The following is an 18,883-nucleotide window of genomic DNA, read 5'->3' on the forward strand; positions in this document are numbered from 1 at the left end:
TAATAACATGCAATTTTATATGGAATGAAATATGCCTACATTTAGGTAAACAGAGTCAAAGATGTAAATATTGCTCCTTAAATAAAGAGTAAATGAAAATGTACATTTATGACGCTGCTTTTCATGATTAGAATACCCCCCCAACCCCTTTTTCAAAAAAATCTATAAAAAAAAATCTAAAATGTATATATTTTTCAAGTGTCAGTGAAAGGAGTTGCTTTTTGTAAATGTTGGAGGTCCTGAGAGTGTGTAACTACTGTAAGAGAGGATGTGCTATACACTGAGTGTACAGTAGTCACGGGCGAAGTGTGTTATGTCAGTATTAGAAATATATTTGTAGTGCAGTTTCAGTCATACAATAGATTAGTACACAAACAAGTAGAGAAAGAAAGAAGATCGATTAAAAGAGGAGTTCTTATAGAAAGAAATTTTCTATTGATCCTGGAATTATATAAATTCTGTCTCTCTTTTCCAGAGTGCCTTGTTGTGTTTCATTTCTCAAAGTGAATGGATGAAAACAGAGAGCCGTGAAGGCAGGAACTTTCTGATAACAGTCTTTCAGATGAACTGGGCCCAAGAGCTCAAGAGTCAATAGCTATTTCATTTTCATTGCCCTCATGTCTATCAATGCCACATTCAATTATTGTGTGCATCCAATCTGCATCTCTAGGTCTAGAGATACGCTTTTTTTGAGCCTGAGCATCACATTTTTAGGATGTTGTGTCATGCATTGTGTTCTGCTCTCTTTGTTCTGTAGTACAAAGTGTCACATGCACACTTCACCTTCAGAGCTCTTGCTGTTTAGTAATAAATGTGACTCTCCGTGGCCCTTAAATGTTTCAGTCAAAAGGCCACAATTGTCCATTCCTGTAAATTTGTACACACACACACACACACACACTGACAAAAGCGTCTTCTGTAGCACAGCTCCAGTCCTTGCTCAGAAAGCTGATGCTGACCTCTGGTGGCATGATGTGCATTTACATACGCAGTCTCAATCAACTGTGTACAAGTGGATTCTACAATACATACATTTAGATTCCCAGTAATGTCTGCTTCTCAGAGCCTGAGCCTCAAGTGACGTCAGACCAGGTGTGAGAGCCGGCTACAGCTCTCACCACGAGGGAGAAGGCCGTGGACAGCGAGAGCGCGGAGAGAAGCTCTGTCCACTGCACCATGGCTGAGGGTGAGCTTAAACTGGATCTGGGACTACTGGATGTTGAACGGGACTTGATGGATATATATATATACCGACCTGCCCGCTCTCCTCCCGCCTTCTTCTGAACTCCCTGTCAGTCCTGTTTCGGCCATGGAGGCCGTTTATGAACTTTCTGTCTGCCCTGAACTGTCTGCCAGCCCTGTCGTTCCCCTGTCAGACACGCTCCCGGTGCTGGGAGTCGCGATTTGGTGTGTGTGGGCAGAGCACACCAGCCCTGAAAGCCCGGAGGCTCACAAATGCCCACCCACCCTCCCGCTCCTGCCTCTTCCACCGCTGTCGTCTGGCAGTCCCTCTGCTCGCCCTCAGCCTACCATCAATATGGTGTGAGCGCCGCGGGTCTGCCATCCTCCCTCGTCGCCGTGGCTGGAGCATCCCTTCCGCGATTTGGTGTGTGTGGGCAGAGCACACCAGCCCTGAAAGCCCGGAGGCTCACAAATGCCCACCCACCCTCCCGCTCCTGCCTCTTCCACCGCTGTCGTCTGGCAGCCCCTCAGCTCACCCTCAGCCCACCATCTGTGCGGTGGGATCTCCGCGGGTCTGCCAGTCTCCATCGGCACTTTGGCTGGAGGATCCCTTGTCTCCGCATCTAGCCTCTGAGTCCCGGACTCCACCTCGGCCCGTCGACCCAGCGGCTCCACCATGTCTCCTAGCTCCCTCCTCTCCGCCGTGGCCCATCAGTCCACCAGCTCCGCCGGGCTCCCTCGTCCCTCTGGCTCTGTCAGGCTCCTCCTTCCTTCCGGCTCCTCCGCGGTCCTCTGTCACACCGGCTCCACCGCGGCCTTCCGGATCCCCGCCTCCGCCTCGGTTGCCTGAGCCATCTGCTCCACCTTGGCCCTCCGGATCCTCCTCGTCGCCCTGGCTCATCAGCTCTCCGTCTCTGCCTCGGGCTCCACCTCCACCTGCTCCGCCGCCGTTGGTCGGCCCCCCGTAGTCGTCAGCGCTTCCTCCACCATGGCTCCTCCCTCCATCGGCTCCACCGTGGGTCTCCTTCACGGCTGTGGCCTGGGTCCCTCCTGGCTCCACCTGCTCCAAGTCCCTCCTGTCTCCTCCCTGGCTCCTCCCTCTGTCTGACCCGCCTTGGCTCCTTCTGTCTCCGTCCTGGCTCCTCCCTCCGTCAGTTCCACCCTGGACTCTGTTTGCCATCCTCATCCCGGGTGTCCGTCCTCCACCCGAACTTCCTCCTGAGCTCCCCTCCATCCCTCCTTTGTTGTTCCTGCGGCACGAGGACACGCCGTCCGGGAACTGTCACGCCATGCTTCCGTTTATAAGGTGTAGTCTGTCCTTTGTTCCTGGTCCGGTATTTTATGTGTTGTGCTATGTGCAGGGGCGAAAATTTTGTCTAACAGTTGGGGGGGGAAATAAACATAAAATTTCTCAAAAGCAATTTTTCAAGGGGACACAAATAAAACAGCAAAAATTGTACTTTTAAGGATATGTATACACAGAGGAATTGCTTACTACTATTAATGCAGGAGGGAGACTGTGCCAAATTAGACAACTTCAAGCTGTTGTGGTCGTGCCGAGACAGCGCTCATGTCCGTTGTAGACATTACTATCCGTCACAGTGTTGCCAAGTCCGCAGTTTTCCCGTGGAATTGGGCTACTTTATCACTGTTGCTGCGGGTTGAAGCGACCCTCCTAATGTGTATTTTAGGCCCCGGAACGCGATTTTTACAGGGGGACCCCTCGAAATGCAGATAGTTTGGACTAGTTTTGAGTAGCAATTGGGAGGGTTTTGTTATTGAAACCTGGCAACCCTTTCCCTCAAGCAGTTAACGTTATTATTGCTAACATAGCGGACTCATCAAAAAATACATTGGCATCATCTGTATTAAAGAGCAAATAATCACTTCATCCGATGTTTAAGTGAATAAAATAGCCTAGACAGCCTACTTACTGGAGTTCCACAACTATTGGCTTTGTTCTCTGTCACCGGACTGTGTGTGTGTGTGTGTGTGTGTGTGTGTGTGTGGGTGTAGGTGATGTAAAAGAGGAAAGCAGGCATTTGGACCAAAGCACTGTGAGGCAAGGGAGGGGGAGACTCAAAATGTTTCTTAACTTAAAACCCATTTTTGCCCCGTTTGTGTTGTTTTACTACTTACACAATTATTTACAGTATAAAACATTGTTATTTACAATACACAGCATGATTTTTAATCATATTTTCAGGGGGGACAACCCTCAGATAGGGTTGTAACCCCCCCCAGACACTACCTTTAAAGGGACACCTTTGTACTTTTTTTTTTTTACTAGTACAGGACAGTGTAGAAGTGACAGGAGCTAAGTGGGAGAGATAGGGAGGCAGGATCGGGAAAGATCCTCGAGTCGGGATTCGAACTTGGGACGGCTGTAGCGCAACGGCACTGCCCCAACACCTGTACCTTTTCTGCCCCTAAAAGAAACAGATACTTCAGGACCTGTTTACAGTCACTTCATGCGTTTGCTCTGATAGCTATTCGTTTGTGAAAAGACCAGGTGTAAATGTCCTCCAAAATATAAATTCCATCGCTCAGACTGCTTCAGATCTGAGCCAAAACTAGAATGTGAAATCATGACAGTACCCTACTATCAAACTTTTAAGGGTAGATAAAGCATACAGATGTCCCTTTAATGGTTCTGCCCCAGCCATTGTACCCCTAAAGGTACAATTTTGGCATATTTGCCTTAGTGACTGAGTGAAAAGTGAATGCATGAGCTTTTACCTGTCATCATACTGTCGACGAACAGCATGCAGCTTCAGAACAGTAACTGACTGGTGGTTATAACGATCACATTCCTGATTCGAAGCGAATTGGAACAGAATTGAGTAAAGTCATTGAGTTGCACGTATTTCATTTGTCTAAGTTTTCTGTCACTTTTGCCTCTTCAGATGCAGACAAAACGTACACAATACGTGCATGTTTTATAAGTAACCGCGGCGTGGCGCTGCTGGCCAATGAATGTGTGGAACAAATGGCATTCGCTTATGGTTTTATTATAGGCTACTCTAATTAAGTGTTTCTTAACTCTGGCCCTCAAGGTTGCTGCAGAGTTTAGCTCCAACTAAACTCACCTGCCTGTGACTTTGTAGTAATCTTGAAGAGCTTGTTCAGGTTTGTGTGATTAGGGTTGCAGGACAGTGCACCTCAGAACCCCAGCTCTAATTCATAAAACTAATGATCAAAAAGTGCACAGTATTATAATCTGCACAACATTTGAAAGGAATTCAGTGTGCCACTTTAGAGTGGTAGTCAGTTTTTATTCACACATTATATCCAACACTAGCTGAAATCTCCACATTTTAAAGCTTGCTTTGGTTTTTAGTTTGCGTACAAAAAAAAATCAATCTACACATTTGAGACGTTGTTTCCATGAGGATATAATGATTATTTCAAGTGTGCATCAATAAAGCATATTTACAGAATTTCCTTATACTGAGTAAATGAGAGAATTCTGTGTTGGTTGATTATTTGGAATATTTTAAACATTTTTTTTATATTAACAGATAAGTGAAAATAATTGTGCTGCTGTTTCATGAAGTCTGGCTTATGGACAGTGTCAAGCATCAGCATCAGGGTCCTTCAAGACATCGGTCTGTCTGGTGTGCCTTTGGATTATTTTCCTGCAAACTCTACATTCTTAATGTCAAGGGAATGAGGCATACTGTATGCAAACATCCAGTAATGTTGCAGGTCAAGTAGTCATATTATAACAATTTACTATACAGCTATTTAAAACATTTATTGTTGCCTGTTGTGTACTGTACTCCATACTCAAAACTAAATACTGATGTTTGGCCAGTATCAAGTGCAATAGCATGTTAAGTGCAAAGAAAATTCAATACACACATAACAACAAAATAACAGTTCTCAGTTGAGGTCTTGTCTCATGACCAGTCCCAGTTTGCATCATTATTACACAAAATCCTCCACGGTCATCAGCACATCCTCATATAGACATCATCTGGACAGGCGGTGGATGTGGGCTGTACGGGTGCGGTCCGTTCCAGAGCGGGTCATGAAGCGGCCTGCAGAAGTGCCTGTCCTCTGCAGCGTCACGGGGGACAGGGAACGCACCGCGGGCATCGACGGGGCCCATGTGTGTGTTTATGAGGTAGTCAGTGGGTGGACTGAGTATCAGAGAGAACTGGGACGGATGGATGCTCGGAGGACAGGGCTTCCCTTGATGAAGACCCCTGTGAAAAACACATCTCATCATAATGAGTGCAGGCCAGCGTGATGCTCCTCAACTTCACATGCATAAATGTGATCAATGCATGGAAAGTACAAAGGGAAAGTTTGTCAGGACAAACTTTGACGCTGGCTGGACAAATGTTGCACAAACGTTAAAAAAGTTTCAGACAGTTAAATCTCAGGTCAGGGATTTAATACAATAACTGTATTTTAAAGGAACAGTTCACCCAAAAAAGAAACTTTGCTGAAAATGTGCTCATCCTTGGGTCAGAGTTTGTTTCTTCATCAGACTTGGAGAAATGTCATTGCATCACTTGCTCACCAATGAATGGGTGCCGTCAGAATGAGAGTCCAAACAGCTGATAAAAACATCACAATTATCCACCACACACACCGTCACTTTTACTTTCATTATGGATTATGGACTGGTATTTTAGTTAAAAGTGTCTTAATGCTGGATTTGTTTCAGCTTTTGTCTTCTCCAGATGTTAACTGATGGACTGGAGTGCTGTGGATTACTTGTGGATTATTGTGATGTTTTTATCAGCTGTTTGGACTCTCATTCTGACGGCACCCATTCACTGCAGAGCATCCATTGCGGAGCAAGTATTGGTTTGGCATGTAGTGCTAAATTTCTCTACATCTGTTCTCATGACGAAACAAAATCATCTACATTTTGCATGGCCTGAGAGTGAGTGCATTTTCATTTTTGTGTGAACTCTTTCTTGCTTTATCCTTGTGATGGCAGCATATTGAGTGTTTCTGCAGATGTGTCTTGGTCTATTTTGAAGCGTGTTTGGACAGTACCTGCAGGCAGTGTGGAGGTCTCCGTGGCTGTAGATGTGCTTGTCTGTGTGCCGTCTCTCTCCTCTGCTGCTGCTGCTGCTGTTGTTGTTGTTGTGGTTTGTGGTTTTCTGGTTGTGTAACACCTCTCTCTGCATCTCCACATCCTCAACGTCTATTTGTTGCCAAAACTCTGACGCTCCAGCTTTTCTTGCCCTACACATCACACAAGACACACTCATTACAGTCATCCGCGTCAGTAGTGGCTTTAACTGACTTCCTTCACATCTGCCTTTCTCTCCTCATGAGACGACTGATGTGAGCTCATTCTGAATCATGTCCACTTGGGTTTGCTGACAACATTTGAACGCGGGGTTTTGGAGAGAGTGTATAGCATCTATAGTACACTGCTGAAATATGGGCCTGCTTCTCACACAAGCCTATTGTACAAGTGTATAAAGTATACTTTAGCATACTTTTTAAAAGAGTATTTTTTTGGACACTTGATTGCATGTTAATTAGGTAACTTCATTCTAGAGTGTCTTCATTACACATTTTACATGCGCTTACTACATCAATAACAGTAAATTATGGATAATTACAAGCAATTAAGCTAAACCCTAACCCTAACATATGTGTGTGCATGTTGTTGTTGATTACTATTACTGTAAAATAAAATACATACAAAAATTGCAATTAAACGAAAACATGCTACAGTTTAAATTCATATTTAATGCAATTATTTGAATTTTGACCAATCAGTATTTCAATATATTTGTAATGATGAAGTTGCAATTTAGCACATTTAAAATATATTAACTTTAAATGTAATATCAAATAACACACTACGGTTACAATTATTATCAAGCAATTTAACATCAGAATAAGTGCACTTCTTTAAAGCATGACAAAAGATTATTAAAACAATGATTTAAAATGTACTGTAAAGTGAAACTTAATTTGACATTAAGTGCAATTTTTAAAAGTGTATTTAAGTATGTTAAGAAACATAGCCATGAAAGTGTCCCTATAAAAACTCTTACATGGCCTTTTATTTCATGAATATCACATTATCTGCAAGTACAGTTTTTTAAGAATATACTTTTCTGATTTGAAGTACACTACAAGTGCTCATTTAATACAATTAAGCACACTTTTATCAGAAGGGAATGAATGGCGCTGGAATGATTTTAAAGCTGTAGACGATGCACCGGGTTTTGAGAGCTCTGGCTATTCTCAATCCGTCTCTCACCTCTCCTCGCGTTTCACGTGTCTCGCCAGACAGGAAGTGATGAAGATGATGCTCATGACGAGGATGATGCCTGAGCTGATGAAGGACACCAGAAGAGCTAAACGAAAGCCATCATCCTCGAACCGAGACAGAGCTGCACAAACACAGAGAGCAAACACACAGTGAGAGCATGACAGTAACAGATGCTTAACTGTAATTCACTGATTAAAGTCTTGGTGAACAGAGGAGACTGCTTTCCAATTTTAACATGTTTTCCATGACTGAGGGAACTTCCAAGAGACACTCGGAGCAGTTCTGAATCCTAATCAAGTTATCACCTAGTAAACTGTGCTTAAATCACAAGCCCTTTTCAAATCCTAATGCAAATATATTATTGTATTCTTTACATTATTATAAAATAAGAATAGTTTCATATTTTTGTCCAACAATCTGTATGAATGATTCTTTAACAAATGTAATGTCAAGATATTGGCCTGTCTCTACTGATAAAGTCAAGATGCTGTTTTGAATTGTTCACAAATGTGTGTTCACAACTCTAATGCATCTCATATGTGACCCTGCAGCACAAAAGCAGTCTTAAGTCGCTGGGGTATATTTGTAGCAATAGCTAACAATACATTGTATGGGTCAAAATGATCTATTTTTCTTTTATGCCAAAAATCTCTCAGCCAAATATTGTTCTATCCTAACAAATCAATGGAAAGTGTATTTATTCAGCTTTCATGTGATGTATAAATCTCAATTTAGAAAAATTGACCCTTATGACTGGTTTTGTCGTGAGCCCAGAACAATGCTGCCATGCTCAGACTGAATTTAAAGAAACAGGTCACCCAAAAATGAATGCTGACTCAATGACTCACCCCAGTGAATGGGTGCCGTCAGAATGAGAGTCCAAACAGCTGATAAAAACATCACAATAATCAAATCAAATAATCCATCAAATAACGACCATCATCAAGACATTTTTAACTTAAAACCATTGCTTTTAGTTACAATACGAGTCCATAATTCCACATTTATGAGTGTGTCAGGCTTACGTTTACACTCCGGTGTCCCGCCGCTCCAGTGTGTCTTATTGCTGCTCCACACACAGGACATCTGACTGCCGCTGACCGTGCGGTGTCTGGATGGGCATCAAATAATCCATCAAATAACGACCATCATCAAGACATTTTTAACTTAAAACCATTGCTTTTAGTTACAATACGAGTCCATAATTCATAATAATGCTTCCTCCAGTGAAAAAGTGTTCTGGTGTGAATCAGGAGAGAAATCTGCACAGTGATGTTTTTATCAGCTGTTTGGACTCTCATTCTGATGGCACCCATTCACTGCAGAGCATCCACTTCTGAGACACTGATGCAATGCTACATTTCTACAAATCTGATGAAGAAACAAGCTCATCTCTATCTCGGATGGCCTGAGGCTGAAGACATTTTCAGCTAATTTTCATTTTTGGGTGAATTGTTCCTTTAATTCATCATCAAGAACAAGAGATTAGAAAAGTAGAAAGTAGGAAGATACAGATAACCAAAAGCTAAACCAAAGTAAAAGTATCCAAAATGCCATAGATTGGTTTATGTGAGCAGAATCTCAGATTGCTCTGCATTCTACACCCATTTTTCGGCTGTTCCTCCTGCACTGTTGTTTTTGTGCACTAGTGTTCTGCTAGTGAGAAGTGAAACTGTAAAGCAGGTGTGTGCCGTACTGTAAAAGCCTGATTAACAAATAACATGGTCATGAACCAGTTTTAATGACACAAGATTTCTGGTCCAAATGTATATATATATAGTGGAGACTGGGGCCACCTCAAATTCTGCATTTTGTCACACTTTTTATTCTAGTGAATATTTCTTAAGATAGGTTCATTACAGACTATTTTGGAATAGACATAAAGATAATGATATAGACTCAGGGTTCGACCCCCTACCTTAACATTCAAGCATGCAGCTATGAATATTTCTTGCCTTAAACTCACTCAAGCTTGACGGATAACTGGTTCAATAAACAAATTAAGATCGCATCTGTTTGTCAGTAGATTTCCTGTGTCGAGTTTTGCTGCCTCACGTCACACATGACTGCGTTTTCCACCGTGTAGAGATAAGTGTAATGTTCTGTAGACTATCAAATTTTAACTGAAAATGTGCAGAGAACATAATATTGAAGATTTTTAGGAGGGGCTCAGAGGGGCAGTGTGTTTATCAGCAACGCCTGAAACACAAAAATATTTAAAAAATATAATAAATAATAAACTGTACCACTGTTTTAAACCATGGAAACTGTAATTAATATAGTATATAAAATTACAGCATTTACCTAGAAACACATCACCTGTTTATTTTAACTGAAGCTCATTTTTAGAGCAGCCTACATGATTTAAAGTTTGCTCCATTCCTCACGCTTGGAATAGGCCTTTAGCTTCATACTTTTATGAACTTGTGTGTGTGTGTGTGTGTGTGTGTACCTGGTATTTATCACGTTTGTGTGTGTGTGTGTGTGTGTGTGTGGATAAGAGCAGCATGAAAACGTCTACATAAGTGTTCCACTAAAAAAAAAAACAGCGTACAGGTTTTTAAAGTGACATGGGTCAACCTCAAGTCGAAATAAAAGAAAACACAAGATGAAGAAAGAAACAGGAAGCCGCTCGAAGCGCATAGCGTGTGTGTTTCCGATCAGAGAACCGCTGTCATTTGCACAAGACGCGTTTCCTGCTCTCATATCATCCTGTCTGCTGTTAATACACACAATAAACCTCTCTCTCTGTCACACACACACACACACACACACTTCATTAAAACCGCATCTAAAGAGAAGTTCGTTTTCTCCCCCTACACACATTGTTCAAAAATAGGTATTGTAAATACAGTACAGAATATATTTGTATATTATCTATTTACAAATTCAAACTCAATCGGTAATGTTGTTAATTACAACTGGTAGATGATTGTTAAGCGAACAATCGCTTTATTTTACGGTATCCCTGTTTCAGTGCACACTGTATTACAAATTAGTAGGCTACTAAAAATAATTAACAACTTACTTCAAATTGACTTACTATAGGTTTAGGATTAGAGTTTGTAATTATGTAATAGTTATAATTTGCTATCATTTCCATAGTAGCCTACTTGCATCATGTAAGTTAACATATGTTACATGTACGTACACTTCTTTATTGTCGTTGTTACCGTGTAGCCTAATTATACATTTAAGTAGGCCTACTGAGTAATATAATTAACTACATGTACTTACTATATGGTTAGGGTTAGGATTAGGGTTTGCCTTACGTTTACTTTCATGTAATTGTGCATAATTTATTACAATAGTAAGTACATGTAGCATGTGTAACAAGGGCACCGTAAAATAAAGTGTTACCCATTTGTGTAAGAAGAACACTAAAAGAAAGTGCCACCGAACAAACTTGTGCTATAAAGCAACTCAAAGCTCGAACCTAACAGAAACAAACACTTTTCAGAAGTCATATGTTTAAGAGTAGGGTGGTGTGGATGATACCTGTCTGGTTGTGAACGCTGCTCCAGTCCCCCATCACTGATTCTGATGCACTGATGAAAGCCATTCAAACTGTTGCACTGGTGCTTTCACTTCACTCCTCTATCGCCGAGCCGGAGGAGCTGCGCATGCGTGCTCAGTCTGGAGCGAGTATTGAGGATTTATGTTGAGGACACTCTACCGTCGCTCTGTCCTAGTGGCTTAAAGGGATAGTTCACCCAAGAATTAAAATTTGATGTTTATCTGCTTACCCCCAGGGCATCCAAGATTGTTCTGTTACTCATGCGGTGGGTTCAACTCCAGATGAGTCTGGAGCTACACATCATCAATTTAATCTGTAAAATAATAAAACAATAGGCTAAACGGCCAATATAGAAAAATCCGAAAGATTTTTAAAATTATAAATCTTTTTAAAATTACATTTATACCTCATTATATTAGTTCGGACATAATGTGATTTTTTTTAAATCTGGACAATGCCTTACTTTAAAAGAGTAGCATCAATTTGAGCACCGGCTCAAAGTTGAGAGATTTTGCTTAGGAATTGTGTTATTATCAGATTGTGATATTTTAAATTGGAAAGGATAGCCTAGGCATATTGAATTAGATTCAGATGGGACTGGTGCTTATTTCTGCATTCTGGGGTCGTTTTGAAATGGCAAATGTCTATGAAATCCATAAATTGTAGATAGCCCATTGAAGGGTTTCCTGGTTAATGCACGGCCTGCATTGGTTTCTGATGACCATTAAACAAAAGAAGAATTATCAGTCTCACGTAGTGCTGCCGAATGATTAATCGCATCCAAAATAAACGTTTTGTGTTTACATAATGTGTATGTGTATTGTGTATATTTATTATGTATATATAAATACACACACATACAGTATATGTTTTGAAAATATTTACATGCATAAAATTATATTTATATAATTTACATTTACATTTAGTCATTTAGCAGACACTTTTATCTAAAACAACTTTTAAAAAATTATTATTTATTATATATAAATATATTTAATATATAAACAACATATTTGTCTTGTATACATGTGTGAGTATTTACATATACATAATAAATATACACAGTACACACTCATATATTATGTAAACAAAAACGTTTATTTTGGATGTGATTAATCGCGTTTAATCAATGAGCCGGTGACTTGAAGAGGGAGTTAGGAGATGTCTTGCAAAAAAGCGAAGGAAAGGTAGGACAATGAAGTGAGAGTTATTAAGTGAAAGCAGAAAGAGGAAGTCCTGCAGGTGCCTGCAGAGTCGTGACAAGCTGAGAGTTTAACAGGAAGATGTGAGGGTTCTCTGACGAGGTGCGATGGAACTTCCTCTACATCCACTGGATCAGATGGCCGTGGCGTCCTCTGGTGCCACAAAAGAGAATTCATTACACATTCATTATACTGATTTTGAAGACATTTGAGTCCAAGTCTTGGGTTCAGTAATAGGACTGTTAGTAATAATAGCTAAAGCCACAGATACACATATAGTATCTGTCTACTAACTGCATGGCCTGAAAATGTACCCTAAGCTGGTTGCTGTGATGGAACATGGTTTTAACTGGTCTAAACTGGTCATTAGCTGGTCGTCCATTCAAAATTTTCCAAAAACTTGACGAGATTTTACTTATTGTTAAACTTTTTATTATAACTTTTGTTTAAAAGAATGCTTGATCACTTTTTTGAAGGAGGTCATCTTTAGAGGGCTTGGGCTCTGAACGAAGAAACCAGTCAGGTCATATATATTGAAAAAATCATTTATTAATGCGAAATAAAATGCAAATACATTTTTTAATAAATAAATAAAATGCACGATAATACAAATAAATTTGGATATTAATAAAATTCTAATAAATCAACATCATAAATTCATACAGAAAACTCAAGTCTAAAAAAAACTAAATTAACTAACTACTCATTAACAATGCACACCAATGGTGACCAACTGCACTATTCTACTTTATTCTGTTAAAACATTATATTAAAACACATACTTTGGTGCACAGTCATGATTAACAATTGCACTATTTTACTTTATTCAGTTAAAATATTAAGATACTCATGTCAGTCAGCTAGACAAACACCTACCATTGTACTCTCCAACAGACATACCAAACCACATAGATACAGTCCATACTATATCTATGTTTGCATCTATCTGCATCAAACACACACACACACACACACACACACACACACACACAGGTTTGTTTTTGTGAAAAGTGGGGACATCCCATAGGCGTAATGGTTTTTATACTGTACAGACCGTATATTCTATTGTAGAACACACACACACACACACACTCACACACACTCTCTCACACACACACACACACACACACATGTCTGGTTTGCTATCCTTGTGGGGACTCTCCATAGGCGTAATGGTTTTTATACTGTACAGACCGTATATTCTATTGCCCTACACCAACCCTACCCCTAAACCTACCCCTTACAGGAAACTTTCTGCATTTTTAGATTTTCAGTACACTCCATTCTGTGTGATTTATAAGTTTGTTTCCTCATGGGGACCTAAAAAATGTCCCTACAAGGTCAAAATTTACTGGTATTACTATCCTTGTGGGGACATTTGTACCCATAACGTGATAAATACCAAGTACACACGCACACACACACACACACACACACACACGCACACACACTCAAACACACACACACACACACACACACTCACACACTACAAACAAGCGGGTTTACCGTCAATGTCATGGGGTACTAGGACAGGCTTGCTGGCTGGGGACAGAGAAGAACACACAACAGGCTTTATTCAGGAGACATGAAAAGTGATGGATGAATCCTCATGGATCTGGGCAGAACACTCTACCAAAATGCTGGGTTATTTTTTTTAACACAAATGCTGGGTTCAGCCTGTTGGGTCATTTTATTGCCTTTGAAAAATTAGTGTTTACTATTGTCATTTTGCATTATTGACACACTATTTTCCTAATTAATGCTGTTCAGTTGCTTTGACACAATCTGTATTGTTAAAAGCGCTATATAAATAAAGGTGACTTGACTGACTTGACTTGACTATTGGGTTATTTCTACTATTATTTTTTACCGATGTGCTGGGTAGTTTTTCCTGTAACCAAGTTGCTGGGTCATTTTTAATGCTGGGTTATTTTTTTCTACCCAGCTGCTGGATTGAGCCTGTCTTTGAACGGATAACCCAACTGCTGAGTTACAGTCAGAGCGCGGGCTTTTTGAGTCCTCTACAGGAGAGAGCCGTTCTCGCCAATTTGGTGCACTTCTTCAGCCTTCAGCGACACACCAGCACGAGAATTAGCACTATTTCGGTGAAAAGCGATTACAGAGAACGGTTGAATACACTTAAATTAAAATGCTACTTTTAAATGTAAAATTTTTTATGTCTAAAATGCTTGTTAAACGAGTTTAAATGTATGTAATATTGTAAACTATGCTGTATTCACCCAAATAAATCCAATTTGTCTTGTATTTTGTCCATGGGTGTTCTTACTTAACTTAAATAAAACAACCCAGCATGGTGGGTAAAAACATTTAAGCCAACCATCTGCGTCAAAATAACCCAGCATGTGTTCTGTCCAATATTTACCCAGCAATGGGTTGCCAAATAACCCAAGTTGAGTTGTTTTTAACCCAGCATTTTTTTGAGTGTAAGAAACTGGGTTTAACTTCCCGAGGATCTTAAAGGGACTGATGAAACATTTTTTGCCAATTTACAAGATTCCACCTGCAATGGAACTCTAAAATCACTCTAAAAAATGCTGGGTTAAATACAACCTAGCACTGGGTAAAATATGGACAAACCTAGCGACAGGGTTGTTTTTGACCCAGCGGTTGGGTTACTGCCCAGAAAGTTGGGTTAAACATTTAACCCAACTGTTGGTTGAAAGCAACCCAAACGCTGGGTTTGTCCATAGTTAACCCAGCATTTTTTAGAGTGTGGTTAAAAGGAGAATCTGGAGGATCCTAGAGGCTAATCTGATCTAATCTGATGAAGCAGCCAAAACGCCTTACAGAGTCTGGAGATGAACTGTGGGCCTCGGTCAGAGACCATTGCTGCGTCCCAATTCGCATACTATCCGCCCTAAATAGTATTAAAAAAAACAATTAGTATGGCCCTAATCATAGTATGTTGAAAAGAGTATGCCAAAGATTCCCGGATGGTCTACTAGAGATTAAAACTTGAAGTGCAGATCGATGCACACTCTAACGGCTAATATTGCCCACAACACTTTGCGCGGTGGACGAGGATTCGATCAGAACTTCAAATTTAAAAAATACAAACATGGCGGATATGCGAGACCGACGGACAGGCATATGTATGTCCCAAAGCGTGCCTACTATTCTGCTACATACTAAAACTATGTACTTTTTCTTCACAAAAAGAGTACATACTTTTAGGGCATAGTATAAGTAGGTGAATTGGGACGCAGCACATGTCTTGGAGGAAGCCATGGATCCTAAACATGTGCCACATTAGAAGCTCTTCTGCCTGACTTGCTGAGGAGAGCTTGGGTAGTGGTAAGAGGTGACACGCTTTGGAAAATCTATCCACCACAAGGATGACTCTATTATCAGGGGACTCTGGTGGACTCGTGACAAAGTCCAAGGATATATGGGACCATGGATGTCTAGGGATGGGCAGTGGATGCAGCAGGGTTCTGGGTTCCTTGTTCTGGCACACACAGAGCAAGCAACTACAAATGCCCTTCAGCCACCAAATCTTCCTCTGGATGAGCTTGCAAGTTCTTCTACTCCAGGGTGACCAGAGGGGAGGGAAGCATGTGCCCACTGTAACACTTCAGAGCATAGTTTGTTAGGGACAAAGTCCTCTTGAGACTGGCCACTACTCTGGACATAGACAGGATAGGTTCCAGTGTGGACTACTCGTTCAGTGAGCCAAACTGCCTTGAGAGCACATCTGGAATTTTTGAACCCGAGTGGTAAGAGAGAGTGAAGTCAAATCGGTTAAGAAAAGGGCCCAGTGAACCTGCATGGAAATTCAACCTCTTAGCCTCTCAGATGTAAGTGAGGTCTCTGTGGCCTGTCCAGATGACGAATGGGTGTTTGGCTCCCTCCAACCAATGTCTCCACTCTTCTAATGCCACCTTCACTGCCAAAAGCTCCCGGAGAGGGGTTATGCAATGGAGCCAAAGTTTCTAATGAATCTTCTATAAAAAAAGAAAAAAAGGAGAAAGCACTGAAGCTGTTTCACTGAACACGGTTGGGGCCAATCCAATACTGCCCCGATCTTGCCAGAATCCATCTGGAGGCTGCCACTGGACACTAAGGGTCACATTTAAAAAGCATGCATACACATATATTTGATCTATGTCTTGATTTTGAGAAAGTGCGTAGCGTCACGTCAGGGTCTGAGCAGACGTACACACTTTTTCTTGTCGGAGTACTGCTGGTTTTTCAAAATGTAAGCTGTTCTCGCAGCTCGCTGTTCTAAATTAAATTTGGATGATGACTGGTGATCTTTTATATGGGACCCGTGCTGGCAAAATGAGTCGGAATGCGCACGGTCTAATTTTGAGCTACAGACAAAAAAAGTGAAAAATGTCGATTTTAGTTGAATTTGGGGTTTTCACAAAAATGAGTTCATTAAACCCTCATCTAGCAATCCCAATGCTCTAAATAATAATTAAAGTCTAAAATGATCTTTATTTGTATGTTTTCTGAGAGGAGTAGGCCTACCTTTTTCTCTGCTCGCTTCTCACACTGCTGCTGACTGATACAGGTAAATGTGCTTCCGGCAGCGCGCGATCCCAATAAATATACACATACTGTATACACAGAATTACAGTATTTAAGTAGGCTATTCACGCAAACAAAATCTGTTATGTCTTAAGTGAACATTTGGGGAACTGTTGGGAACATTATATTAGATATGTGCATTACAGTAGGACTCAGGCCCGTAACCAGCTATGAGGTTCAAATGATTCAAAATCGAGTCATTCGGTCAAAACTTTAGCACTACTTTTCTATCCATCAGGAACATATAGTCAATCATAGCACAGTGACTGTCAAAATCCTAACAGTTGATGGCTTTACAAAAACTGCATTACTTGTCATGTTTCAGTTCTACTTGCATACAGTACACAATATAAACATTCATTGTTTTTTTGTAACTTAGTTACCTTCAACTGAAACCCATTTTACATTTTTAAGTGTTGAATGTGTTCATTCTTGGCAATATACTGTCTAAAATTCAATGAGTCATTATAGAAAAAAATAGGGGCTGTGTTTAAGCATCTGTAAAAAAGATAAGAATGATCCATGATTTTGGTATGGGGTAAGGTTGTATGAAAAAAAAGAAAATGTAAGCATTTTAGAAATGTGATAATTGACTGAATATTGTGTGAAAACAACATGAATTGTGTTAACGGTATGGTCACAACAGACGGATGTTTTGCTAATTGTGTTTAGAGTTTTGAAAATATGATTATAGATTGGACAAAGGGATGTTAGCAATTGGAAAAAACTGTAAACTGAAAGCAATCAAAAAAGCCCATGGACAGGTTTTTGCTGACAGGATATGACATTCGGTAAGGGAAACGCAAAAATTATCATGATATTATCTGTCATAAATGTTATCAATGCTGTCAAAAACAGTAGCATTTAACACCAGTACACACAGATCTGTAGAATGTAGTTACAGAATGAAATGAAATGAAATACGCAAAACTAGTCATGAAGAAGTCTATGCTACTGTATGTCATTCAGTATAGTTAAATTTTCACAAATCATGCTATAAACATTTATAAGAGCACTAGACAAAGTTATTGTAGTTATGTTTTGTTGCAATAAACAACTGATAAAATTATCCACCCTTAAATATAGTAAAGTATTAACACATTTTGATGCAATAAATAGGGTATGATTTAAAAATAACCATCCCTCCAGAAAACATCTTTCAGAAACATCTACATGTCTGTCTCATTTAAAGTGTTTATAGTGTATATAATGAGTTGTATTTGTAGCGGTTATTATAACACAATTCTTTAACACCAACCCCATAAAATGAAAAAGTAATGCACTATGCCTATTTGTTTCTTTCTTATATTTCTTTTTTTTTTTTGCATCTGTTCTTATTTTTAATAACAAGGATAAAATAGAAAATGGCTATATTGAGATGATCAGTATAGTAATTAATATTAAGAAAGGAAGTGGTGGAAACGATGTAACGTAGCTAGGTGATTTTGCTTTGGAACCTTCAGAAAACTTCAACTTAATTTTTCTCAGAATTGAGTTTGCTGACTTCGTCGACTTCAAACGGGTGTAGCTCAGTCATTTTTAATCCAATTCCAACAAATCATATATAATTTTGAAGGTCTTTTAATAGAGAATGTCATTGACATTAATTAGGGGTCGTTTACAAGGCAGAGAGCTAAAAACCATTCAGTTGCGTGCAAGTTCAAGTTCATTTGCGGTTCATAGATTTCACATCTGAAAGTGAGGCATACTTGTGTTTTCTGTGCATACGTTCATTCTATGAATCACATGTACGCATATTTAAGAGATGATTGTAAGATCAAATTTAGAATGGTTTCTGTGCAACATTTGAGACTTGGAATTCACTCTTTTCCAGCTTGGCAAAGAACTTTCTCCGCAAGGGCATGTCGAACATGCTGAACATGTTCTTAGGAGAAAATAAGAATGTTGTCAAGCAGTGTTAATTTCGTTGATGAATTATTTTCATCATAATTTTTGTCAACGACATTTTCTCACCAACGAAAACGAGACCATGACTAAATAAAAACCAGTTTTTAATGACAAAATCTAAAACGAAAATATATTCTCATTTTCGTCAGCGAATAAAAACGAAACAAAAATGTTAGGGAAGGACGATTTGGGAAGATATCCAGTCAGGACTGATGTCTTATGTGGTAGTTACATACATTTGCATTGTACCGTCCTGATGTATCC

General features: G+C 40.0%; 1 protein-coding gene across 1 annotated transcript; it reads right to left on the reverse strand.

Moving 5' to 3' along the window:
• Positions 1–4,436: 4,436 nt before the first annotated feature.
• On the reverse strand, positions 4,437–8,554 carry LOC107676204 (sushi domain-containing protein 3-like). Its single transcript, XM_016470710.1, has 4 exons — positions 8,464–8,554; positions 7,427–7,559; positions 6,199–6,390; positions 4,437–5,393 (listed from the first exon to the last, which is right to left on the reverse strand). Exons 1-4 carry the CDS (start codon positions 8,522–8,524, stop codon positions 5,147–5,149), a joined length of 633 nt encoding a protein of 210 aa, XP_016326196.1. The 5' UTR covers positions 8,525–8,554; the 3' UTR covers positions 4,437–5,146.
• Between the last annotated feature and the right edge of the window lie 10,329 nt (positions 8,555–18,883).

The sequence above is a fragment of the Sinocyclocheilus anshuiensis genome, unplaced genomic scaffold, assembly GCF_001515605.1.
Source record: "Sinocyclocheilus anshuiensis isolate Anshui unplaced genomic scaffold, SAMN03320099.WGS_v1.1 scaffold2430, whole genome shotgun sequence".
NCBI lineage: Eukaryota > Metazoa > Chordata > Actinopteri > Cypriniformes > Cyprinidae > Sinocyclocheilus > Sinocyclocheilus anshuiensis.

Bases quoted from the DNA above. Each gene is read 5' to 3' on its own strand.
- LOC107676204 (XM_016470710.1), bottom strand. From the start codon at position 8,524: ATGTCCTGTGTGTGGAGCAGCAATAAGACACACTGGAGCGGCGGGACA. The intron at 6,391-7,426 runs GTGAGAGACGGA...TGTGATGTGTAG, and splicing joins CACGTGAAACGCGAGGAGAG to GGCAAGAAAAGCTGGAGCGT. The intron at 5,394-6,198 runs GTACTGTCCAAA...TGTTTTTCACAG, and splicing joins GACCTCCACACTGCCTGCAG to GGGTCTTCATCAAGGGAAGC.